The sequence below is a fragment of the Neopsephotus bourkii genome, unplaced genomic scaffold, assembly GCF_033783945.1.
Source record: "Neopsephotus bourkii isolate Nb327-2 ecotype Australia unplaced genomic scaffold, CSIRO-AGI_Nbou_v1 NB_1139, whole genome shotgun sequence".
NCBI lineage: Eukaryota > Metazoa > Chordata > Aves > Psittaciformes > Psittacidae > Neopsephotus > Neopsephotus bourkii.
Genome location: NW_026901625.1, coordinates 3070547 through 3097541, shown reverse-complemented (window position 1 = coordinate 3097541; position 26995 = coordinate 3070547). Strand labels below are relative to the sequence as shown.

At 46.2% G+C, this 26995-nt stretch overlaps 1 protein-coding gene across 2 annotated transcripts; it reads right to left on the bottom strand.

Annotated features, from left to right (window-relative positions):
* Positions 1-2236: 2236 nt before the first annotated feature.
* On the bottom strand, positions 2237-25923 carry BLTP3A (bridge-like lipid transfer protein family member 3A). Of its 2 annotated transcripts, none has more exons than XM_061363027.1 (21): positions 25827-25923; positions 19650-19812; positions 17710-17847; positions 17166-17257; positions 16772-16961; positions 16193-16333; positions 15742-15912; positions 14087-14264; positions 12960-13046; positions 11981-12145; positions 11344-11486; positions 10854-10995; positions 10146-10339; positions 7915-9455; positions 7481-7677; positions 6807-6958; positions 6551-6698; positions 5759-6030; positions 4828-4936; positions 4201-4316; positions 2237-2843 (listed from the first exon to the last, which is right to left on the bottom strand). In XM_061363027.1, the coding sequence occupies exons 1-21, from the start codon at positions 25868-25870 to the stop codon at positions 2718-2720; spliced, it is 4509 nt and encodes a 1502-aa protein (XP_061219011.1). In that variant the 5' UTR covers positions 25871-25923; the 3' UTR covers positions 2237-2717. The 2 variants fall into 2 exon arrangements, with proteins under 2 accessions (XP_061219011.1, XP_061219012.1); XM_061363028.1 differs by having other exon boundaries at positions 17710-17748.
* Between the last annotated feature and the right edge of the window lie 1072 nt (positions 25924-26995).

Here is a 26995-nt window from a genome sequence, read left to right as displayed (position 1 = left end):
TACCTCCCTTCCATCCTGCCATGAGAACTGCTCATAGCAACAGTCTTACTCACTACAGAAGGTAACTCATGTTTCAGACACGCTGTTTTTACATCTGATGAGGCAGTATTGGTGAAGGAAATGCCCACTGATGCTTATAAAGTTAAAGTGCATTTTCCTCTTGAGAACAGGTCTGACAGGCTGCTCAGTGCCTCTTCAATCACTGGCAGCACAACTCTACCCTGCTGAAAGCGGTGCTGAGCAGGGGCTAGGTCACAAGGAAAGCAGCCAGGTTGTGTAACAGGAACCAGGAGTCCTCCTCTCTGCGGAGGAGAAGCAATGGAGCTGGCAGAGGGCGCAGCATCCAAACGTCAGTTGGATGCGTGATGCCCATGCAGCTTCCTGCAGCTCTGCTCCTGTGCCTCTGCCAAAGGCAAGTGCTGCTCTCCATTCCTCTGTGGCTGCCTGCTGGCACAGGTTCCAGAAGGAAGGTCAGGGTTTTGCTGTCACATCTGCTTGAAGGCACTGGTCAGTCAGGTCTGGGCAGAGTCATGGGCCTGCCAAGGCTGCCTATTGAAACCTAGCGTACAAGGAGGAACTCCAACACTGTCATTCAAAGCTATCTTCAGCCTAATGGAGTCACACATGGAATTAAGAGGATGATGTCAAGAGCAACAATTCCTTCAATCACCATCCCTCTCTAATATACTCTCTTCAAAGTGAAAGCTAACAACAAGGAGTTCACTCTTGGCTCTCTGCAAACCACAGCCAGCAGCACCTCCACATCCAGCCCAGTGCTGCAAACACATCCCTTCCCTCTAAGAGCTAAAGAAGAACTAAACTGATCTCAGGAGTGTCTGATAAGGGGAAGTGACCAACAATTCGAGCTGGGCAAAGAAACAAGTATATAAGAGCACAGTAGGAAAACCAAAGTCAACTCCCAAGTTATCTGCTTGCTTTTGAATACTTTCCAGGTCTCAACTCATCCTGGCATGGAAAACAGAGGCTTCTCCTTGCATAGTGAGTTGTACTACTTCAGCTAAACTGATTCTAGTGGAGCAATGAGGAAAACACAAAAATCCATTGGATTAAGTTTTGGGGAGTTTGTTCAGCTAATAAAACCCCAAGGGTTACCTAACCTTTATAGTGCAGCTTCCATCTGATTAATAAAGGAGAATGGCACATAACCTGTCACCTTTCCTAGCACTCAGCACGTGGCCATCGCTACCTGTTCTGCTCACACTGGAAAACCAATGCACCAGAAATGGTGCATCTCCACAAACACAAAAGGCATGGGGAAAACCCCAAATCTAAGTCTAGAATAAGATAAAATCCAAACCCTGCACACAGTAAAGATGCTGCATGTGACAGGGCAGGGAATGGGTGCTCATCCCTAACCCAGAGCGGGCAGAAAGTTGCACCCTTCAATATGGGAACACAGAGCTCTCCTCTGGAACAGCCTCTCCCTCCACAGCTGCCCCTTAGGCTGCTTCATCCTTCAGCACATCAACCATGTATTGCGTGAACCAGCAAAGCAAAGAAGCCACACTCCAGTTTGTCTTCAACAGTGGATTTGATCCTTAATTTCAAATGACATTTCCTTTTTTCCTGTTTAAAATTGTCTACTTTGTATTTTACTTTTAGATGTAAAAAAAAAAAAGCACATATTTCCCCCTTCCACACTTGTAGAGGGTATTTCTTTATATATCAAGTCACTCACTGACCACAGATATCCCTGTCTTCCAGGCAGAAGTGCTTGTGCTGACAGTGCTGCTCTCCACTGGCTCAATCCTGGCACAGAATGATTTGAGGACAGTGTATACAAAATGACCTATACATTTTGTGACTCCAGCCAACTGCCTCCACCCGTTTTTTTTGACTGTACAATTAAAGTTTAAACAGGGCTTTGTAATGAAATAAATTAATTCCTTTGTGTTTCTGCATAAATAAAAGCCAAACATCACAGGATTAAATGAGAATGAACTACACCAGCTCTAATATACTGCTGGTTCTGTCTTGACACAATGAATTCCTGGTGGGAGAAGTCCCAAGGAATTTCTTTTCTAACCTGACCCTGCTCTTGAGGGAATAGTGACCTATAACCCCCTTCCTCCACAGGGGGAAATCCCTCCTGCATCTCCCACTGACCTCTGTTTTTCATGTGATAGAACATGCTTTCACATAAGAGCTCCTAGCAACATTTTCTGTACTTCTGTGATGAAGTAACTTTCTCTTTGCTCTTTCTCCTTTTTTTTTGTGTGTTCTTTGGTTTGCATGATCGGGCAAGAACACAACAAGGAAGGCTGAAAGAAGCAGAACCCCCAACAAGGACCATCTCTGGATGTTAGTGAAAGCTGAAGGCTGAAAGCACACTGCCACTATCACCTATGGATGAAGAAGCATGGGGTCCCCCTCCCCACTGAAGTTTGTAGGCTTCACCTTTTGTTTGGGGGCTGACCATTGCCGTGCTTCATTAACAGAGGTGGCAACACACTGTCAGGAGAGAGGAAAGTGGCTGCAAACAGGTAACTCCTCCTTGTTCCTTCCCTGTTGCTCAGCCAGACTTTCCTCCTTTCTCCCTCTTTTGAGTTCATTTTGCAATCCCAGCTGCTTTCCATTTGTTGGGGTGCTCAGGCTCCAGGAAGGTGACCTGTTCAGCAGCAACATCATCAAACCAGTGCCTTAGTGCTGGTGGTGTCTCCGCTCCTCCTAAGTGGCTGCAGCCTGTGCCTCCTCTGTCAAAGCTGGAAGAAGGGATTGTATTTCCTAATCTCCTGCAGAAGGCGAGCCTTGTCCATGTTGGCTTCTGCAAGGGCTATTTTCATGGTCTGAAGCTCCCTCTGCAACTCTGGCACTTCCTTTAACTACAAGAAACAGAGATTAAAAACAAACCAGGAGTCACCAGAGGTAATCCACAGGGCAGATCCGCCTGCACCCACCTGCTCAAAGAGAAAACCAAAGCAAGAGCTTTTGAGCAGGATGAGACTGACACAACCATACACATCTCGCTGACAACATGACCCAGCTGGAGCTGCAGAAATACTTGCCAATACTGACTTCCATGCCTGTTGTTAGAGCCAGCTCAGGCTGCCAGTGAAGGCTGTCTAATGACTGTGTTCTCCCAAGACTTCACATGTCTAGGTGTAGGAACAAGACTTGCAGAGGGCTGATTCTGGCTGAAGGTAACTATACAAAGAAAGCAGGGCCTGGGGAGTAAAGGCTCTGACCCAAATTCTTTTCTAGGGGGTCCTAATACATCTCTAAAGAACTCTTAAAATGAAGACAACAGCTGGAGGAAGTAGATGCCTCTTGGCATTCCTATTTCTTGTCTCCATGAACAACATTAATTCTGCCCTTGAACACTGCCAGTGAGATCCCACTACAGTTTCAAGGCACAGGCCAGTTTTTAGCTTGGGCTCTCACAAATACTTTTACCCAAGAATTTAGCCTTTGCATTTGTTCCTATTGAATTCAAAAACATAAGAAAATAAACTGAAGCTAAGCTGTGATGATGCTTATGTGTTCCAGCTCTGGTCAGGGCCCTGCTTCACAAGATGTTATAAACAGGAAGAAAAGAAAGTCTCTGCACTAAATAGAAAAAAGATGAGAAATGAAGTGATGTGGCACCAACTACTGAACAGAATCCAAAGTCCCAGCCCAGTCCTGCATCAGCCACACTGCTCCCTTAATATGTATTTTCCATAGCAAGTGATCAATTTACCAAGTAAACCTGGCATCAAACAGGGAGTTTAGAGGAACACTTAAAAATGAACCAATCACCTGAATTCCAGATATAGGGATGAAAACGGAATGAAGGTTCAAACCAAACAGCAGAATCCTTAAGCAATTGGGAACTCCCTGGTTGTAAGACTTACTCTGCTCTGACAAAACACATCCGTCTTACGGGAACCTCCCAGTTCCTGGTTTTCTAACAAGGAACTGGACACAGTGGGAAGAGATGGAGTCAATCAGGAAAAAAAAATCCCCAACCAACCAGAAAACCACAACAAACCATCAGATTTCTGGAAGGGACCAAGAGGCTGTGCTGGGCAAGGTACCCTTACTTCTCAGAATGCCTGTAAAAGGAGGTACAGGCCTGCTTTTGTGTGCACTCCCCATCTGCACCACCACACCCAGGAGTAACAGCAAACACATGAAGACAAACACCTTCATTTTCCAGCCTCCTGGCTGTCCAGACAGCAACAGGCAGCAGTGACTCACCTGCAGTCCATGTGCTGGTGGTGGTGGGGCTGCCTCAATGCACTCTGCCAAGGCTTTCTGTTCCTGAAGAACGGACACAGGTTTTTCCTGTTCTGGAGAGTCCTCCCCTTGCAGAGCTGGAAAGAAGCAGAGAAAACATTCACATGTGGACATTTATAAGCTGGGTTCTCAGGGCAAAAAGAGTAACTGGAACTGTTTTTCCCCCCTTGTTTTTAAATGGCAGCCAGTGGAGTTGTGTGGTATGTCTCATTTGAAAATGGAGAAACTAAAGCAAGGGATGAAGCAGTAATCGGTCCTGACTGTGTTAGCTCAAGGAAACATCAGGCATGAATTCAGGCTGCCAGTACCCTGGTTTAGGTCTTAACCTGTGGTATCAAACTCACTGTGCAAACAAAACCACAAAAGCAGCAAGACATGCATCAATCCAGAGATTTACACAGCAGAGTGGCCAAAGGACCTGGCTGTTCGCACTGAACATGGAAGATTATTTGCCCATTCTGTTCCAGTTCAGTTCCAGTCTCCTCCAGCACCAGGCACAGCAGAGCACTTTACCTCCAGCACAGCCCAGTGTGGAGAGAATGGGGAGAATACAGGGGTGAACAAAACAAGTTTCCCAATGTTGCTGACCTGTTACATAGAACACCCCATCATCTCTGCGCTTCACAACGATGCGATCCACTGCCAAGGTGATAGGGATAGGGCCAGGGGAGGTAGGATATACCTGGGGGTTGTCATCCTGGAAAGAACAAAGCAGAGAAGAGATCAACTGCTGTGACAGCTTTGGCAGCTCTGCAAAGGATTCCCCTTGCCCCCAGCCTTCACAGGAGTAGCATTGCCAAAGCTCACCCACCACATGGAAAGGCTTGGGTCTATATTCAAGGCCACATGTGAGCCTTAATCCGTGTAGAAAGCAGTCCCACACATCAGAACCACGTTGTGTCATATCCATAACAAAGGTTGAGGGCTATGGCTATCACCCTGAAGGCTGTTCTCACGGTTGCCATCCTACAAATTCCCAATTCAAACACATAAGCCAACATTCCTTGGCCAAAAAGAAGCTAATATCCTTAAGTCTGGGATCTTCCTGCTGCTGTGCAGCAGCAACACTGGTTCCTGCTTGACAATGGAGCCAAAGCATTGATTGCAAAAAGGTTTCATCAAGAACTTTTGTCAGTGCCTCCCTCCTAAATATCAATTACCTTTTACATAACATTTTTCCCCTGTAATTCTCTAAACCTTTACAGAAAAGGTAAAATATTTCCCATTTCAGTCAAGAGCTTGGAGGAAGAAGCAGTTAATTCTTTGAGCCTGCAAACCAGGTCATCAACAAAGCTGGGGACAGAACGTGAATGTCAGGCTCCCGTTTCTCCACAACCTGACCGCAACAGTTCTATTGTGTCGCTCGTTCATCCCTAAGGCAGTTTATAGAAGCAAAATGAAACAGTATGAGGGACACATAAACTCTATGTAGGCAGCATCATTTCCCAAGCAGAATCTTGCAAATGAGCTCTGCCAAGGTACCCCCTTGCAGGAGATCTCTGGTCCCTCGTACACTCACCTTCAATGTGATTTTGGCATCCACAACTTCTATCTCCATGGGGATCACCTCTGGGATTATTTCATCCTCAAGAAAGGGGCCAAGGTTGGTCAGGAAGGACATGAAGAGCTCTGCTGTGTAACTGCGGACCAGCATATGAAGGAAGCCGTTCTGAACAGCAAGAGGTGAACGCACAGCAGCATCAGGTCCTACTTCAAAACGTAAGCACACTTCTGGCTGGGTCTTACTAGCTTCACCTCCCAAAGGCTTCTCTATACCCGGATCTCCTAGAGCTATAGCAGAAAGATCTCATTGCAGAAGATATAAACTCAAAACAGTATCTTGAAAAGCCCTTTACTGTCCAGCTGCAGAATGGAGTCAAGTTCACTGCCCTAGTTTTGGCTGGGATAGAGTTGATTTTTTTCCCAGGAAGAAGTACCCCAGCCCAGAAGCACTATTCTCAGGCCAGGAATAACGTCAGGGTTCCCACAGATAGATTTACTCACTCTTCTAATTCATTTCATACATCCTAGAAGAATTAAAAATATCCCACTCAATGGTCACTAAGCACCACAGAGTTTGACCATGGAGAGACTTTGAAAACGTCTTTCAAATACCAGATTTGAACCACACATAGAAAAGATCCTTATCATTCACATTCCCTCGCACACATGTCTTATTCAATGCTAAATACATTAAACATTAACACTGAAGTACCAGATCAAATGGAATATTCCCCAAGGGTGGCCGGTATAAATGCCAGTTATAAAAGTGCAGCTATAAAGCAGCAGAATCCAAGAGCAAGTGTCTTACCCAAATAGCCACGTAGATACTGCCACATTCCAACGTTGTTCAGTTGCTCTGGAACCACGTTCATTACTTGTAAAGCAACTGACAAATCATCACCTCGTACCTCTATTCCACAGTTCACCTCATTCATCTTCAGCACAAAGACTGACACCTGAAACAGCAAGTGACAAGCTCACTTACTAAAACAAACATCACTGCAGGCTTCACTTCCAGATTCACTTAGAGACAGTATTACAGGGAAAAGGAACAGAATTCTGACCAGCTGAAGGCTGGGGTCTCCACTCTGTGAAGTTGAGCTGTTTACTTCAGGAGACACTCCACCCTTGTCCTCAGTCATCAGGCTTGTTCTACTGCATGTATCATTGTGGACCTGAGGAAGATGCCCCGAGGAAAGAGGGTCCAGGCTGGTTTCTGAAATGGAACAACAACTCGATTGTGGCTTTTTTTCAGGTTTTAAGTCCTGATCTCAGCATTCACCAGAATCTCATGGCCTGAAAGCCTATACCATCCTCCCTGGAACTCTCACTTCAGCTCCGTATTGCTTAAATTCATCTGAGGAGCTGGAGAAAGATGTTCACTGAAATGCCCAGGGTACCTTATTTCCAACCAGCCCTTATTAAACCCTCCCTAAATGCTAGGTACCATCCACCCACCTGCACACAGCCCTTCCTCTACTATGGCCAAAGGCCTTAGGAACACCATTGTTATGTGCAGGGGGCACCTTCCCCACTCAGTTATACTCCTCATCTCAAAGAAAAGGCACATGTAAAAGCAAAAAGAACCATTATGGGTGAACTATTCTTGATCTTCAAAAGGAGGGGTGGTGTAAATGAATTCCACATGAACACAGCACCATTTGATTGCCCATGGCAGAAAACTGTTCACTGATGTGAAATAAGAGTGGGGGAGAGGATAATGCCAAGCACTTGTTACCAGAGTCTGTGAGCATCACAAAGCCATCACTGCCATCGCTGTCCATGGACAGCCCATCCTCAGGGCCGCTCCCATCCACAGATGTGGTGTCGAAGGAATGCTGGGATGCTGTTCTCTTCATGGAGAAGAAACGTGTTCGGGTGCTGCCAGCCCCACCTGGGGTCACTGCTCCCTCTTCAGCTTTGGGCACAGGATCCCTACCAGGGAAAAAAGAAGTGATAAAGACAAACAGTCTTCAGATTACACAGATACTGGGCTGGGCTCTGAACACCTGCAAGCCAGACTATAGTGTACTTAAACCAACTTCAAGAGATGAAGAACTAACCTATTCCTAATCCAAACAATATGGAAAGAAAGGGAGCAGTCAGCCTGCATTTCCCCCTTCCCTGCAGCCATACTGCTGCTGCTGGGCAGCACAGAAGGATGGCACTCACTTGGCGGGGGGGAGAGAGAGCATTTTCTGCATTGTGGAAGTCATCTTCTCCCGGCTCAGGCTCAGAGCATCTTTTGTTATAGACATGGCTTCTTTGGTGAGGTCCATAGTCACATGCAGAGCTTCCTTCGTGGCATCCTTTGTGATATGCAGTGCACTAGACAACTCCACCTCTAAGTTCTTCAAAGGGATGAGTTCTGCCTGGCCACTGAGAGTGATATTTCCTCTCCCCAACAACTGTGTGTCTGAGGTTGGGCTGGAAGGGAGAGCAGGAGGGCTCTGAGGATGGCTGCTGGTCTCTGCTGGTCTTTCTGCAACCAAGGCTTCCACAGCTTCATGTGCTTCCTCTACCAAACCCTTCTCCTCTATGTTCTTACTATTTGGAGCTGTACTCAGAGCTCCATCACTTGCAGATCTTGGGAGTTGCTCCAGTGATACACTGGTACCTGTATTTTCACTCCCACTGTCTTCTGGGACCTCTGCAGTACTGCATACTCCCTTCTCTGGCGTGGTCTCTGATTTCAGCTCCTTCTCTTCAGCTGCAAGCCCCTCCTTACTGTCTGAAGGAGAAAGCTCAGATTCGATCAGGCTTGTTGTGTCTGAGTCAAGGGATCTGGGTTCCAAGACAGACCCTGGTGCGGGGTTCATGATTAGGGCCACTTCAGCCGTGTGGAATATAACTCCTACACAGGCAGAAATGGGATCTAAAGGAGACCCAGTCACTTCCTGGGTATCCCGGGCCAACTGCTCCTGTAGCTCTTGCAGAACTTCCTTCATCCTGAGTAGCACCAAGTATTGGTAGTGGTTGAGACGAACTTTGACATGGACAGATGAGGATACAAGCACATGGATATCGGCAGAGGCTTCTAGCTCTTCATTATCTACTCCATCATCAACTTCAAAGTTAGCTTCTCCCAAGACATCCATTGTCTCTGGGACCTTGTAGATGTTCTTCAGATCCTGGTCAGTCTTCGATCTTTGACAAACCCCGTGTTCTCTGGAAAAGTGCTCATCCTTTGAGTGATTGCTAAAGCTGGCAGAAGGCTTGATTTTCAGCTCAGAGGCTGCCAGTTCCTGTCGTTTAGATATCTGAGCTTGTCCCCATCTCTTGGGAAGGCAGGCCCAAATGGAAAGGGGAAAAGGGTCAACAAAGCTAAGGGCTCTGCCCTTGGAGCTTTCAGCCCCCTCAAAGTCCAGGGAAAGTTCAGTGAAATTCATAGACCACAGATCTTCAGAGGCTGAGGGCTTGCGTGGCAGCTGGGGCAAGCCAGGATGCTTGCTAGGCCTCTCATCCACCTCATACGCATGGCGCAAGAAAAGGGTGTGGAGGAGGCTGAAGCTGTCCTGACACCTTGGGAACTTGGTGTAGCTGGAGTGGAAGAATTCTGAACTGGCAAATTTACGGAAGAGGCTCTGGAGGTCCTGGCAGCTGCAGAAGGGAGCGTGGCGGGTGTTGGTGACCGTCACCTCCGACGCGCAAATGCAGAGCGCCTGAGGACGATCCTGATGGTCAGCGACTTTCCTCTCCACAGGGATGTTAAGCTGCGGTAAAGCAATAAGAAGGGGAATTATCAAAGGCTGATCCTGGCATTGACACCGAAGGTCAGCTATGGAATACATAAAGAATTGAGAGGTCTCGGTCTAAAACAATCCCAAGTGCTGGACTAGAGTCTCAATTTATCTCTACCTGAAAGTTAAATAACATTTACAAATCAGGGAAGAGAAATGAATCAGACACAAGGGCATTTAAACTGGTTTTAATTTTAGGTTCCTTTAACATCCACTGCTTATGCAGAAGCTCAACTTACAACATTTGCTTTGTTCCTTCTCTGCAGGGACTTACTATACCTTTTAGGCCTTTAGCCTCCTCACCAAACTGCTAACAAGGGTGGTCAATGACAACCAACACAGGAGATGGGAATGGTACAAGGGTCAAAGTGGTTTCCAAAGGCCAGAAAACAGCTTCTGACTACATGCACCATTAGTTTCTCCTTGAAACTGTTTTCATAAATACTGACTTGCCTGCCTATTCTGGACAAGAACTCAAGTGCCTGCTTTACAGTCCATAGATCAAAGCAAAACCAGCACAAGTGGTAAACAGGACAAAGATTGAGAAAACCAAACTTCTAACTTTCTCTTTCTGGACTCCAAATATGTCCTGGTCTCATGTTCCTTCTACAACAGGGAGAGAAAGAACACTGAAGACTGAGAAAGGAAGGAAATGACTGGTACCTTCAGGTGGAAGCCATCCAGTCGAACATCAACATGCTCATTACGCTTGCCTGAGTTCTCCAGCTTATAGATGGCTTTGAACTGCTCCAAGCTGCGATAAAGATCCAGACAGAAGAGGTTTATCCAGAGCACGCTTGCTGTATCCAGAGTAAGCATCAGGCCATTCAGCTGTACATACAGGTTTGGGCATGGAACTACAATGAAACAGAACCAATGCATATTAATAGTAGCAGGGAAGGCACTTCAGGTGGTCTGCAGCTCAGTGTATAACTGTGCTGACACCAATCCAAAGGGCTTCAACATCCACTGGAAGACAGATCTCCTGATGAAAGGGAGAAGCTGTGGTGCACCACAGAAATGAGATGTTCCAGGTCTTGCATCAAGCCAGCTGCAGAGTACCAAAGGTGCAATACCCAAAGCACCTTACACTCCTGCTTCACTGCTAATCAATAAGGCTGAACCCTGAGAGCTGGGCAGACAAAAGCTCTTTCAGTATGTTCCTGAATAGGTTATTTTGTGAGCACTCCCCATTTCGCAGCAGGCAAACTCCATTCCACTTTCACACAGACAAAAAACACAGAAGAGCAGAAAGGCAAACAGCAGAAAAGTAAACAAAAATGAACATGTAACAGGGTTAACACACCTGCAGATTCAGTTCTCAATTCTATAAGAAATTTATGAAAGAAGGTGCTAACCTTGGTGTATTACCTGGAAAGTCCTGATTGTCTGGGAAGTAATACTCTGTGAATTCAATGTGGATTGCTGAGACCTGATCAGGAAGCTTGAAGAATTTTCTGCTACACGAAAGCAAGGTGGAGGGTTTCTTACTTTGTTGACCAGCTGTAGAAACCTGAAACACACACAATGGTATGCACTTGAGCAGAACTCCAGTTTGGCAAAACAAAATGTCCCAGTTGCCCTGCAGTCTCCTGTATTGAATCCATCTCGTTTATACAACAAACATACTTTTTGCATGAGTGCAGACTCTGGTTATCAATTTCCTCTGAGCATGAAAATTATCAGTAGTTCATATTTGGTTTAAAGGTTTTACTTGCAACATAACTATGGCATTTGGGTTCTCTAGGCAGAGTTTTGATTGTCTTGGATGACACAGGATTTTCATGGCTTGAATCATATCAGATTAGATTTCTCTTTTACAAGTGACATTAACATCTCCAGACACTGCTTGGATCCCTACCTGGTGAACATCCAGGTCATCCACTCGAACTACCACACAGCTGGATCGAAGACGGTTCCAGGGAGGGTGCCGGAGTCGTGGCAAGCTTGTGGGAGGTACACGGCCTTTCTCTAAGGGGCTTTTATGAGGACTCAGTGAAGGATCTGTAGGGATGGAGAAGCAGAACCAGCAGGGTTTTAGTCACCTTCTTCACAGCAAACTTCACCATCAATACCAACAAGTATGTGTTTACAGAGCAGATTTAACAGCCCCAAAACTAGAAACAGATGGACACAGCTACACAGGAAAACACAGTCAGGACCTCTGAAGGAAGAACATTGTGAAAGATGAGTCTGCTTTATAGCAAGAGAATACATTCTTCAGACAGGCTTTAATTTATTCCTCACATATTTATTTATGCAGAAACGCAATAAAAAAACCCTAGCTAGAAAAAGGAACCGCTGCAGTCTGTCCATTCCTGCTGCAGTGTTATTCCACTATGATAGCCACTGCCTCTTGCCATTATATTTAAGTTTTTTAGCATGGTGTGGATCTCTGCACCAAACCAGCCTGCTAAACTGGGGACAGACAACTAGAGATATTGCTGGACAGAACAAAATTGTTACCATCTCCTGCTTTACTACGAGTTTACCATTACCTGGTTTCTTTTTGAAGGGGGAAAGCGGAGTCCTGGCAAATGCAGGGTCTATTTCTTCATAAAACTTCTCAATCTTGCTTTGAAATTCACTGACCAACTTCTTTGCCCACTGCCCCCGTGTTTCCATTGCTTCACTGTACCTCACCCAGTGCTTGCAGGCATCTCCTGCATGAAAGCAAACATTCTGCCTTTAAAATTGAGGTTCCTGTACACACAACCCTCCTGGGCCCCTCAAATACATGCAAATCTGTAGAGCATTCCTTTTTATTGACATCAGACCTGGAATACACAAAATGCAGCATTCTAAGTGCTTGTGAAACAAGCACAGGCTTTCACACAACAGAGCTGGTCCTACCAGCAAATGTTCCAAATTGAATGTTAGGAAAAAAGTCAAGGTCGCTTTTCCTTGATTCTTCAGTTAACCACAAACAGATTTTCACCTGGGATTCATCCCCTAACCCTTCCAAATTCATCAGGTACACCTAAGAACCAGATACAGAGCTTAAGCAACTGAAAAAGAATCCAAAGTTTCAAATGTATGTCTTTACAACAGAGAGCAACTTATTCCTTTCTTTGTACCCTGCTCTGCCAGCAACTTGTCAGTCATCCACCAACAGGTAAATGAGGTTAACCTTGCCCATGAGGATTTAAGTCCTTTGTGCAGCCTTTCTTCCAGTCCTGCCTGAAGCCATACAGCATCACTCTTCAACTCTTTTTGAGGTTGTTGCTTTTCTTCAAGCCTAAGCTTCTGTCTCTAAGTGATTCTGAAAGGCTCTTATCTTTTCCTCTCATCTATTTGCTTTTTAAGTAGTTTTCTAGCTATCATGTTTGTATTCAATTCTGGATGTTTCTTTACATCAATGTTAAAAAAACCCAAGATAGCATGGAAAATAAGCAAGCCTGAAGCCATGCAGCATCACTGTTCCTCAAATTCTTTTTTACCCCCCTCCTCAAGCTGGGAGGCCACACACTCCCCTACCTGCCCTGTGGAAAGGGTAATAATCAAAAGCCATCCTCCTGAAGGTCAGCTGTATGGCACCCCCCAGCATCCCATGCTTCACAGCACCTGTGGAAACACAGAGCAAAGAAAACCACGATCAGCTCTGCAATCCAAGTCCTGATCCAGGAGAACTCAGAACATCACCAAGATCACTACCACTGAGTGACTATCACCACGGCCAGTGTTATGTTTATCAAAAGCTGCACCAAAATCTAGGCCTAGGCAAGGAAAAGGACAACTGAATGTGACAGGCCAAACAGTTTGTATGGTAAGAACCAGACCTAGAATCTCAAATACCAAAATGCAAGATCCCATTGTTTCCCAGGCCCCTATCAATTATACTTCCCACTACAACAACCAGCACTTGTATTTACAACACGTGCTGGTAGGGCCAGTGAAATGAAGACGGAAAAAGTGATCTAAGATGTTGACAAAACAGCTCAGGAGACACTGGTACACAGACCAATTCAAAAATATTTGGAATAGTGATGGACATGGGTAGGAGAATTTTTTTTTTTTTTACTTTTTTAAAGGAAGATGCATAAAAGCAAAGAGTACAACTTGGAACAGAGATGGCTGTGCAGAAAAAGGGGGGTACATTTGCCTCGAAAGAGAAAAAAGTACTTAGAAGTGTAGGGGAGAACTGGGAGCAAAACAAGCACTAGTTAGCAAAGGCTTGTTTGAAAAGAACAGGGGTGGCAGGTCTGTCAAAGGTGGCAAAGAATCCTTGCAGCTATCCTACTGTGAATGTCCTGAATGGTGTCAAAACAAATGTTTTCTCACCAAGTGGAATGCTCATCCTTTATTCCCACTGCTCAAATCAGACTGCTCCTACAGCAGATCTAACATTTTAACCATGTCAAACGGATGGATCTCCCCACATTTGTCCAACGAAGCCAAGAAAGATTTTCCAATACCTAGTTCAGACATACAGGACTGATCATCAGCCCCCCCATCAGCCTGAACAACTGGCTATTGCCACATTGGGAAACAGTAACATGGAAGATGCTTGGTTTTCAGAGGAAAATCCTCATTCGAGACACAAAATTGATGACCAGATTAGAGTTTGCCTCCTTCAGTGTCCTCCTGATGCTGCCCTCAGTTACCTGACTCTCGAGTGTGGCTGTCATCACAGATGTGCAGATCCAAGCGTGAGATGAGAAGGTGATATGATGACTCTTTCATGTCATGCTTATCAAAATATTGACCAATGCTAGTTGCATTCGGGCTGACTCCGAATGACTGAGACCAGGACTGCTGGGTACTTGGTGCAGGTGGTGTGATCTAGGAGGGACAGACAAGCTTGGTAAGAGCTAATAGAGAATAAAACAATAAAGGGGAGAGGTTACAATGCAATTAAAAGCAACCCATGCAACTTTCCAGATTGCAAGGCATCTATTTCTAGAAAGCAGAGAAATATGGATCCTTTCCTATGTTCTCCTGAGCAAAAATCTTTGTTTGTGATCATGCTTCCCCTACATCAAGCACTTACCTTGAAATACACTTTAAGACTCATGGACAAAAAAGGCTACGTATTCCTGATAGGAATCCTGATAGGAATCCTGATAGGAATCCTGATAGGAATCCTGATAGGAATCCTGATAGGAATCCTGATAGGAATCCTGATAGGATGTTGCTTGCTATATTGTGTACCTGCACTTGGTGGCCATAGTTACATAGTTACTGCATCCTGGGTCTGGGATGAAGTGAAACTCTTGAAACAATAAGGAATTCATGGGCACAAATCAGATCTTGGTTGTGTCTGAAGGACCAAAGGAGAACATTCTGGACTGATGGCACCAAAAGGGTAAGTTATTTGACAGGTTTTCTTCCCCAAGAGTGCTCAGTAGTGGAGTCACATCCCTGGAAGTGTTCACACACTGTGCAGACGAGACCCTCAGTGCCATGCGGTAGTGGTGGCCTTGGCAGTGCTGGGGAATGACTGGACTTGACAATCTTAAAGGTACTTTCCAACCTGGTTGATTCTATGATTCTACATGCATATCCCTCCTTCCCCAGAGCTTCCACCCCCAGCAGGGATATTCCTCTTCCCTCAACCTTGTCCTGGAAGACAACTTTTGTCCTCTGCCCGTACGTACTTATTCTGTGAGTCCTCAATTACCCAACACAATATGAAAGTGGTGAGGGGAGCTCAGGGCTCTGGCAGAAGCAACTGTTCTGAGGTTCTCACCCACTGCTGAGCTACACTTGAACCAAAGCACAAGTGCAGAAATACTCTCTCCAGAGCATTAGAAGGAAAAAAAGAAACCTTAATAATAACAACAGTGAGATTAGATGCCAACATTTTCCCTTGAGCATCACAGCTCGTTGTGGTTGTATGTCATAATTTACTGTCCCAGTCCCTTTTCCCAGCCTATGCAGATTGCCATTCAGAGGCAAAAAAAGATTCTTTCTAGAATGTATTCATTGCTTATTACCAGATCAAATCCTTGTGCGACCCCCTGAAACTCCCTATGGGCCAGTCAAATCCAGAAAGCCGTACAACTGAACACCACTTTTTCCCTGCCATTGGACAGAATCTAGCTTGTGACTATGTATGAACACTCTCTAATGCTTACTGGCAAGGAAACCAACTCCTTTAGTCACTTTATTACCCAACAACAGCCCATGCTTTACATGATGCTAACCTGATACCAGGTAAGCCTACCAGTACCCTAAGCAAGGACCAGGTATCACACAAACAGGAAATGTCTCTTTCCTTTTTCCTGGCAGACCAACACCCGAATCATGACTCCCTCACCTGTACAGACTCTGGTGCCAAGCTTTTCCTCTGCTGGGCAGACTTCTCCATGGCTTCACTCAGAGACTCAGCATATTTCATCATTGCTTTCAACTGAGAGTCTGTTAGCACCCAGAGCAGGTCATCAAGGAGAAACATCAGCTTAGATGCCATCACATTACAGTCTTTGGTCTGAAAAAGCAAAGATGAGTCACGGACTTTAAGAACTGCATCCATATACACACATTCTCCATACTCACAGAAGCTGTAGGAAAATCCCCTAGGAAATAATCTGCTTTGACATTTGGTAAGAACACAGCTGTCTCCAACAGAAACAGAGAGCAATACAGCATCTTGAGCTCAACACTTGTGAAGGAAAAGAATGGCCGCTGAGGAATGTGTGAGGAAATATGCATCATCACCACACGAGGCAGTGAGACTGTATCCTGGGAAGTATGGAAGAAACTCTTACCCTCCTCTTGAGAGAGATCTGGATCTTCCCCTGATTGGTAATGAGTCTCAGAGGAGTAGTAACAGGATCCTGATCACCATTATCAGTGGCATCTGCTTCTATGCGAAGTGTCTGCCAGGTGAGCTCTTTGAATGTCAAAACCTACCCAGAAGGAGAAAAATAGGAAAATGCTGAAATTTTCAACAATTTTAAGACAAAAAAAAATGCTTAAAAGATCTGGAATGGAGAAAGGCCATAGAAAATCATTCAAGACACTTTTCTTCTGCAACTCCAGTACAAAAGCAAAATTACATCCCAGGTAACATCTAACTCCCTCTCTCACACCGAGTTTAAAACCCGACTAACTACAAGGGCATTCAGAACTCCAGTTTCACTCTCTCAATTTAGAGTAGCTCAGAGAAAGCTGTGAACACAAGTCAGCTCTCAGCCACCCTCTCCCAGCAAACAACAGGCTCACCAAAAGCTCCTTACCATTACTATATAAGAACTCAGACACCAGCCCAATTACCCCAGAGGTCTGGGACACGAGTGCCACCCTTCTGTGCCCATTAGGACAGGCAACATCAGGTAACACTTTACCTCTCCCCTCTGTGGATCAGTAATGCGGGTGAGTCGCAAGTCACTCGGTTGCCAGTTTGGGTTGACACTGTAGCCTTGGAGCTGCCATAGCTCAAAAGAAGCATGAAAGGCCTTGGAATGAATCTTTATGGTGATGGAATTGACAGCAATAAACATCCCCTCCACGACCTTTTCAGCAAAGCCATATTCACTGCAAAAAGAAGACCCCTCAAAGTCATCATCTCTTACAACAAAAGGCCCAGTAGGTGTAAGGCTACATACAGAGAGGCTTGCAGGTTTCTAAGCAATGTTAGAGCCACTTAAACGTGAATGCAGAGGGGACAGCGATTAACCATCAACAACACCCATACCCCAGTAACACATTACAATGAAAACATGGGGCTCAAGATCTGACCTTTGACCTGCAGCAAGAGCAATGGGAGACTGTCCATTGGGTGGCCGAGGCTCTTCACATGTTCGCATCTCTACCTCCACTTTATCCAGGTACTGTAAATACACAACAGGGGAGCAATAAATACAAGACTAGGACTCAAGCTCATCCTACCAGCCTTAGATCTGAGACTCCATAGCAGGAATAACCCCATCTCTACAGTCTCTTTATTCTCCCAAAAGTCTTACATGTTAAAGCTCTCATTACCTTTGGGTAATTGGAATCCCCGTAAGGTGGGGGCAAAACAACACAAAGCACACACACAGTTCACCGAGAGCTCAGTCCAGCTCCAGCCTGCAGTGAAATGTGGGTTTTGTGGGAGGTTTCTTGTGGCAAAACAGGACTACTCTCAGTACTCCACTTGCCCTGTGTGCTAAGGGCCTCGAGGATTTAGGTAAAATGAAGATTTGAGCATGCACTTCATGGTTTCCCTTTGCAGAATTTTTCTTACTTTGGAGAGCCCAAAAGGAGCGAGGAAAAAAAGGATGAACAAGAGAGGAAACATTACCAGGGAGATTGGGTGCGTCTTCAGCTTTGTCCACTGGATCTGAAACAATAAAGCTGAGGTTATAGAAGTTCTCTCTGCACTGGAAAGTTTGGGACACTGCAGGAAACCATTTGAGTCCGAAGTTTGAGCCCCACTTTTCTGAGAAAAGACCACAGCAACAATCCATCATGTCTCACCGTATCCAGGCCAAACAGGCTCCCACAGACAAGTGAAAAGACATTTCAGCCACCAGACTTATAAATCCAGCTTAGCTTTTGGATCTTACGTATCACAGAATCATAGAACAGTTTGGGTTGGAAAGGACCTCAAGATCATCAGTTCCAACCCCCTGTCATGGGCTGGGACACCTTCCACTAGACTGTATTATCCAAGGCTCTTTCCAGCCTGGCCTTGAACACTGTCAGGGATAGAGCATTTACCACTTCCCCAGGCAACCTGTTCCAGTGCCTCACCACCCTCACAGTAAAGTTCTTCCTTTTATCTAACCTGAATCACCCTGTTTAAGTTTAAACCCATCACCCCTTGTCACATCACTACAGTCCCTGAGGAGTCCCTCTCCAGTATCTTTGTAGGCCTCCTTCAGATACTGGAAGGCTACTGTGAGGTCTCCACAGAGCTTTACTTCTCCAGGCAAAGCATCACAAGTAACAGGTATTCTGCAGGTCAAATTCTGATTTTGTCATGTTCCTTTCTGGAGAATGTTCTTGTCCTTAAAGTTCACAATTAATTCCTGCTGTTCCTGGCAGTCAGGTAACTCTTTTGAAGACTGCACAAACCAAAAAGATCCACTTTATTTGCTTACAGCAACACATACTTTGCAGTTGTTGTAGGAGGGAGAACAAATGCTCGTTACTAAGTTAAGCATATCTGACTCTAAAAACAGAGCAGATCAGATGAGTGAGACAGGCTCATTTTTACTGTCACTTGGCAAAGTAGAATCATATTTCTTTTATAGCAAGCCTCTTCGACATATTAAAAACTTCTGCATTCATGTAATGCAACTACAGTTAGCACCGAGATTAAACAATCAGGCATTTCATACCAAAAAAGGAAGAAGAACCTATAGAAGAGTTAGTTCAGTGTGCAAAAGTGCAAGTGCATGCAGTTACCGATGATGCAAAGAAATGGGTGTGAGTGGGCATAAAGGATGACTGACTGCAAAGTGCAGCTTTTCACATGCACTATTCAGGCATTTCTCACTCACTGCATTTTCAACAATTTAGCCTGAAGTTACATTTATTTTTACAGCATAATTAGCTTTCAGAGAACTGCACTGCTTCCTATTCCCGCTGAAGGTCTGTGTTACCTCTTCACCATTAAAAGAAAACCAAGTCAGTGGGAATAAGGGAAGACACAGAAAATTCCTTTGCTATCAAAACAGCAGGGAAATGGGAGTGAATTACCAGAGAGGTCTGTGAAACCTAAAGTGACACAGAGGTGATGAACAGGGAATGACTGTTCACTATTTCTTCTAGTAACAGTACCATGAGGTTATCAACTAAAGCTAGCATATGAAGGTTTGGTACAAGCAAAACCCAATGTAATTGAGCTGGAAATTCTCTGCCATAGCAAACTCTGGATATTAAATACATGGGTCCAGAAAGCATCTAGGCTCATTCCTGGAAAGTCATCAGTGGCTATTAAATAGAGATACTTCACTGCTGGGTTAACAAGTCACCTGAAGGTGAGGAAGGACCACAGCACACTCTCCCTATGCTTCTGTCAGCATCCTATACCATGTGCTGCCAGTCACCATCATTGATGAAACCTCCTGTGTTAGTATTCAATCAGCATATCTCACCCCTAAAGCACAGGGCTTGATCTGTGTGGATCAAATCACATCATGATTCTCCATCAGAAATTCCCAAGTGACAAACAGAAGTTGCCCACAGAAGGCCTCATCTGCAGCTGGGGATGCAAGCACAGCCTCTTCTGCTCACCCTGATAGATGCCTTGTTGCAGTACACCCGAGTGATGGCAAGCCAGGTGGGCAGCTCCAGCACATTCTGCAGCACCTCTTCATCGAGCTCCAGGTTGGTCAGCTGCCCCTGCCCTTTCAGTGTGCTCAGGTTGATTTTGTCTGGAGAGAGATTCTTAGTAAACCTACAAGAGAAGAAAGAAGACACTCTAAAATAACCCCAGCAAAGCTGCTAAGATTAGATTTTAAGGGAGCTATTTTAAGTGTAAGAAGCTGTTTGCTGTTTTGTTAAGCCATTTCTGACACTTCTAAAGCCAGAGCATGTTAGCTCCTCCAGGAAAAAAACAACAACAATAAAAGATCTTCACACTTTGGCATTTGAAGAACTTTTTTGTTCATTTGTTTTAGATCAAATTCAAGCTTGAGAAACGTGAAAATTCATTCTAAAGCACTGGGAACCTAGAAGCCAGCAAAACTGCCATAGGACAAAACAAAGAAAAACTGCAGCAGCTCAGCAAATTTGCTTCCCCCAAAGTCCCATTATCTGGATTCTTTCTGAAGTCTTCGACACAGGAAAGTACAAATTCATTAATAAATTAACTTCTATGGCTGTCTCTTTAAACACCAGCCTCACATCCAGCCTGCTCTTTGGTCAGCTGGTCCAAGCACACAGACTAACTCCTCTCCTTTCGGAAACCAGCGCCCATGGCTCTCTCTGGTTGCAATTCCTCCTCCCAAGGGCTTCTGTTGTTTCCACCTCCCTTGTATGCAATGCAGTTTGGTATCTTCAGAAACCTTAGGTGCCTGAGGTTTAAATACAGTGGATGAAACTATTTCAGCTGGACTGCTCAAGAGCAATGTATTCTGGTGTAGATCTCAACACCTCTGACTTGCTGTCCTGGTTTCAGCTGGTTTTTTTCCCTAGTAGCCGGTGCAGTGCTGTGTTTTGGCTTTAGTCTGAGAACAATGCTGACAACACATCAATGGTTTAATTGTTGCTTACCCTGATCAAGGACTTTCCAGTCTCTCATGCTCTACCAGTGAGGAGGGGCACAGGAGGGAGCAGAGAGAGGACCTGAACTAGCCAAAGGGATATTCCATACCACAGCATGTCATGCTCGGGATAGAAACTGGGGGGATTCGGACACAAGAAACTGATTGCTTCTCAGGTCAGGCTGGGTATTGGTCAGTGGGTGCTGAGCAATTGCATTATGCATCACTGCTGGTTCGTGTTTTGTTAGGTTTTTTCCCCTCCTTTTCCCTTTCAGTTTTATATTCTCTCCCCTTATTTCCCTTTCCATTATTAATAGTAGTAGTATTCTATTGTACTTTAGTGATTCAACTGTTCTCATCTCTACCCACAGGTTTTACACTCTCCTAATTCTCCTCCTACCCAGTCTGGGGAGGGGGAAGGTTTTGGGGTGCGCAGGCGGCTGCTGGTGCTGAGTTACTGGCTGGGCTTAAACCATGACATTTGATTTAAACCACCATGGCCCTTAAGGGCCGTAAGAGCCAGTTCAGAGGGCAGCAGGCCTCAGAGCTGTCTGTGTCTCAGCAATACTTCTCCAGGACAGCTGTCTCTATCAAACAACCCTTCTGTGCAGAAGGGGCTGTCACCAAGGTAGCTTGCAGTCTGCAGTCACAGAATTCAAAGTTGTAGACTTCCTGCCAAGCTACTTACACACTACTGCAGCTAGGACTTATTCCACACATTCCTCCACGCTAATGCTAATTCTAATGCTGTACCATGGCCCAAAAAGGGGAAGAGAAAGAAAGAAGGGCAAGAGAAAGACCCTTTTGTCAACGTAAGCAGGATTAGGCTCACAGTCAGTCACATGCTGCCACTCTCTTTCCTCTGCACCAGCAGTGTGGGGACTTCTCTGTGAAAGGAACAAAGGGCATCTTGAACAAAGTCATTGCTAAAAGAGGGGAGGAGGAACCAGAGCAGCACTGCGGGGATGGCAGCTGATGTAGTCACCACAGGAACACGAGGTGCAGTGCAGAACTGGCTGAGGGGCCAGAGCAGCTGCTGGTCAGTCAAACCAGAGTTTCCTGGGGCAAAAAAGCACCTTTTCAGAGCAAATGCTTTGTCAGGAGAAGGTCTGATGAATGATGACAACCCTAACTATTCTATGAAGAGCCAATGATGTCAACTCTATGCCACTGATGCACCAACTCATGGAAGAGGAGGGTGGCACAAACAGCTGTGAGTTTTTTTTACCTTGATCCCTGCTGCTATAGAGTCTCCTACTGCCACAGAAGCCTGTGTCAGACATTGCTTGTGTAATGCTGTCACCTCCCTCCCCTGAGCCAAAGTACACACTGACAACTGATTAAAGACCAAATTTATAACACACCTGTCAGCATCTCAGGCTGACACATTCACTTTAAACTTGTTACTCCTTTTAACCAAAGGCCCTCTTGTTTAAACACACCCAGGAAGGTGGCCAAGTCCAACACAGCTTCTGAGCATCCACACAAATAACGCCTTCCAAGTGTGCTACAGTAGCTGCTCTACTGGTGGGGAGATGCAGGTGTATGCTGAGCATCTGCAAGATTTGTGTTTTAGTCCTGTTGGGAGCACCTGCAAATCTCAGGTACTGCTGAAAATTAGACCAAATACCTCCAAAGGCAATACACGAGCATCCTTGATCTTGCATTAGAGAACCAGGTCTGTTGAAAGCTGTGGTAACCGTAAAATCATCATAGAATCATAGCACGGTTTGGGTTGGGAAGGACCTTAAAGCTCACCCAGTTCCAACCCCTGCCACGGGCAGGGACCCCTTCCACTGGAGCAACTTGCTCCAAGCCCCTGTGTCCAACCTGGCCTTGAGCACTGCCAGGGATGGGGCAGCCACAGCTTCTCTGGGCACCCTGTGCCAGCGCCTCAGCACCCTCACAGGGAAGAGCTTCTGCCTAAGAGCTCAGCTCAGGCTCCCCTCTGGCAGGTTCAAGCCATTCCCCTTGGCCTGTCCCTACAGGCCCTTGTCCCAAGCCCCTCTCCAGGTTTCTTGTAGGCCCCCTTTAGGTATTGCAATCAAGTAGTCATGTCCACTTTGGGACTGGATACTCATAATAAAACAAACACAACCTGAACAGGTAGGTAATAAAAAGCACTTGACCCCATTAAGCTCAAAGGCTGCTGTGGGCAGCGATCAGCTTACAGCTGGGGAAGAGGCTAAGACTCAGAACAGCTTTCTCACACTTGTAAAGAAGGATCAAAACCCTGGTGTCTCAGATGCTCATCCCAAGCTAAGCGTGCTTAGATGGGGAAGCTGCTTTCAGCTAGTAATGGAGAAGAAAAACCTAAGCACACATCTAAACCCAGGCAGTACTTTTAGTGTATCAAAAAGAACAGTAACAGTGAAAGAGCACTAAAGCTGTGAAACTGGATGCTGGTGGGGAGTGGTGGTGCAGACACACCAGGGATAAGAGCTTCCCAATGAAATACAATAAAAGTCATTTTGGTAAGGATTTGCACTGCAGTGCTGAGAACCCAAACCCCAAAGTGTTATATTTAATAGGCTTGGGCAGTTTGGCTTGCCACAGTTTCCCTGTTTAGCCAAATGAGGGTAAATACCACCTTTATAAGGTGAGATCAAGTATCTCTTACAGCTGAGCACTGTTAAAAAAGCCAATAAAAGAGGCTACTTTCAAACAAAACCAAAAAGACATAAAGGCACATCACTGGTTTTATTTTAAAGCAACAGAGGTACCTCCATGAATATTACAGGCTGCTAAACATACCCAAAGTACTGCTCTTGGACAGCATCGGAGGAGTTCAAACCACATCCAAGTTCAAACACAGCACAAGCAGCTGCTGCTCCAGACAGCTCATAAGGAGAGCCCTTTGTCCCAGCTGGAACAGCTTGATCCTCAGTCACAAGCCCTCTTCCTGCAGAATCTGCACCCCCCCCAGTACTGCAGCCACGTGCCAGTGCAGGAGCAGCAAAAAGTGAAGCTACTTCATCTGTTTTCTTTTCTAAGCTAAATATAGGACAAAAGAGTGAAGAGCACAGATGGTGAAAGCACTGCAAGTTTTTAGGTTCTTCTGCTCTAGGAATTTAAGCTGCTAAAGCACAACACAGGCTAAGCTTCTGAAAGACATTCATAACTCAGCTGTGTCACCGACAGCAAAACCCAGCTTTAAGATCACTGCAAGTGACCACTATCATTCAATTAGACATGGGATTCATTTAATCTTAGCGCTTGGTGTGAAACAGCTTTCCTATTTCCCTGATCTTATTCCCTGTAAATCTCCAGACAGAAAGGGAACAAAAGCACACCCCATGCAGAAATGACTTCAAATGAAGACACAACAAGAGGAACAAGGAATTGTTTCACGTGAAGACTGAACAGCAGAAAATAAAGGCTGTTTAATGATTCAGCAGCGAAATCGTTCCAGGCAAATAAGCAGAACTGAAAGAGCAACCCAAAGGGAGTGTGAAGCTGAGGTATTTTGAGGCAACAAAACCGGGATGGAAGAGCATCATCTGTTTTATACAACATTAAACTGTGTTCAAGATGCACTTCTGCAGAACATCCACACCACTTATGAAAGGGGCAGGATCAGACCAACCCCCCCAAACACCACAATAAGTCCAACCAGCAGGAAAACAGGTAGAGCTGCAGCATCTTTCATGACATCCTGTCCCCCTGGAACCCCACAAAGGAGACACAGGGAAATGCCAACAACGGGCCCAATTGGAGGGAAGAAGAGGGGGTGTTTCGATCAGGAACGCATTGTAACAGTGCAAGGTAACAGAGACCAAAAAGCAAAATGAAGTAAAAGCATCAGCAAGAAAAGTGTACTGCAGTAAAGAAAGAAAATGATCCATAATATCCTAGGAGTGGTACCGAGGAATAAAGCCCAGCTCTATTTCAGCTTCCATTACCAACTGCTCTCATCTACCCCTCCTTGCCTCCAGACAAGATGACCGAGTTCACAACCAACACAACATGATGATTTGTGATGGAATGAGACAGAAAGCTTGGAGATGTGTGATATTAGAAACATATTCAAATTAGCACAATGAGCAGGTCAAGCAGCAGCTCTATGGCACTCCATTTGGTACAGTGCCTAACAAGCTGGAGTACTGAACACCCAGTGACTTAGACCTGCCACAGAGAGACACTTAATTGAGGAGACTGCTTGCTTGGAACTTGCAGGGATTCTTCTGAGGTTCCAGAAACCTTCAGGATCTATCAGAGAGCCAGGATTCACAGGTCTTACCTCCCTGCTCCAGCACTGACACCATGCAAGCCTGCACAAGTCACTTCAAGCCTCTTACTTTGTATCTGTGCTTCTTCATTAAAACTGGAAAGGACTTGGATCACCTGCAGCTCCCAGTGCACAGAGAAAAGCACTGTGCAGTGCTGTCCCTTCGCTATGCTCACAGATACACCACCTCTCCATTTCATGTTAGTCTGATCTTGCAGCAATGCAGGGAGAGGACGTGCCCGTGGGCATGAGATAACACAAGAGCTGTTAGATCTCATGCAGCTCTTTTCTATTCAACGGCAGGGAAACTGAGGCACCACCATTCACTCAAGGCCGGTGGCAGAGCCACAGCTGAAGCTGCGTTTCCTGACTCACACGTGAAGCACCAGGTGATGGTCTTCCTCAATGCACCTTTTACTGCCTTTAATGAACTGCATTGGAAATGACAAAATACCAATGAAAACGACAGGTCTGTCAGGAATCGCAGCATTCCTTCTTGCCCTCCGTACCTTTTACTGTGCACTGTGCTCCTTTCCTCTCTTCAACTTGCATCCACACTGCCCAGCCGCCAGCCGAGCAGGCCCGCATCTATCCCGAAGGGTCACGGCCAATGCAGCCCTCAGACACTCGGCACCGAGGCAGGGCACTGAGTACCGGGGGCCGGACCGGGCTGGGCTGGGAACCTCCCGTACAACGGGGGCCTGAGGGGCCTGATCCCCGCAGGACGCAGCCCTGAGAGCCGGCCGGGCCCTGTCCCAGCCCCAGGCCCTCAGTCAGCGCCCAGGGACCTCCGGCACCACCGCGGGTGCGGCAGCTCCACAGCCCCCGGTCCTCAGTCACCCCTCCGGGCCCTCCCAGCCCGCCGTGACCTCGGTTCACCACCCCCGGAGAGCGGCAGCCGGGCCCTGCGGTCCTCACGCCCCACAGCAGCCCCTCACCCTCCCCGCAGCCCAGCCGGGGCTGGCGGCGGTGCCTCACCGGGAGAGGTGCTTCAGGATCTGCTTCTTGATGATGGCGGCCATGCCGCGGGGTCAGGCCCGCTCGCCGCGGGACCCCATCGCGCCGCCACCTCCCGCCGGCCCCCGCGCGGCGCCGCCTCCCGCTGCGCCCCCTGGCGGCCGTGCCGCACGCCGCAACCGCGGGACCGGCGCCCCACACCGGTACCGGTGCTCGGCATCATTAGAGCACTCATCATTAGAGCTTTATCCTGTTAACGCGGTGATTAGCGGGGCTGGGGGTGAAAACCCTCTCAGCATCACCTTTTACAGCCCTCGGTCGGCCCAAATGAAGGTTTTTATTAAGAAGGTGCTCACACTACAACAATCAAACGTGAAATACAAGCCAGCGAGGTGCCTGGATGAGCACACACCATCCTAACTTCAAGCACATCCTGTGCTAGTTGTAGCTGTGCATTGTAGTGATGACTCCAGAGACGGCCACTTCAGCGGCACGAGATTCCAGCATAGATCACAAAGGAGCGTTTCCCTTCCAAGGCAGCGCTCAGCAAAAGCAGCCCACATGGAGGCACGGTTCTGCTGCCTGGCAGTATCCCGGAGCCCTAACCTGGGCACTCACATCTTCAGTGCCGCAACACGAAACCCACATGCTCTGTACTCCACTGTGTATGTTCTGTTTTAATCCTAGGGTAGGTGGAACTCGAGTGGCACACAAACTTGAACCTCTAACAGCTTCCAAACCACTAATTCCTGCCTATTTTTGCATTGGCAGAGGCAAATCCTCCTCACACTTCCGTATTAGATGCAAATAAGTCAAGAATGAGTTGGACACTTCTGCAGGCTGATGCAGATAATGAATGCACAGAACAGCCAGTTATACCCACAGAATAAATTATCTTGATTCATGGAATCCTATCATAGAATCCCAGAGTGGTTGGGGTTGGAAAGGACCTTAAAGCTCATCCAGCTCCTATCCCATGCCACAGGCAGGGACAGCTTCTACTAACACAGTAACAACTTCCTGATATCAAATGTAAATTTCCCCTCTGTCAGCTTAAAGCCACTCTCCTTGTCTCTTCTATCATTACCTGCCTTTATAAAAAGCACAGCTCATTTGGATTTGTGCACCTGCATGATGTACACTTCAGCAAAGCCCTTTTAACAAGATAAAGGGGTTGGCCTGTGTCTTCA

Coding starts and splice junctions, on each gene's coding strand:
- BLTP3A (XM_061363027.1), bottom strand. CDS start 25,870: ATGGCCGCCATCATCAAGAAGCAGATCCTGAAGCACCTCTCCCG. Junction 19,813..25,826: donor ATCCTGAAGCACCTCTCCCG/GTGAGGCACCGC, acceptor CTTCTCTTGTAG/GTTTACTAAGAATCTCTCTC. Junction 4,937..5,758: donor ATGCCAAAATCACATTGAAG/GTGAGTGTACGA, acceptor TGTTCTTTCCAG/GATGACAACCCCCAGGTATA.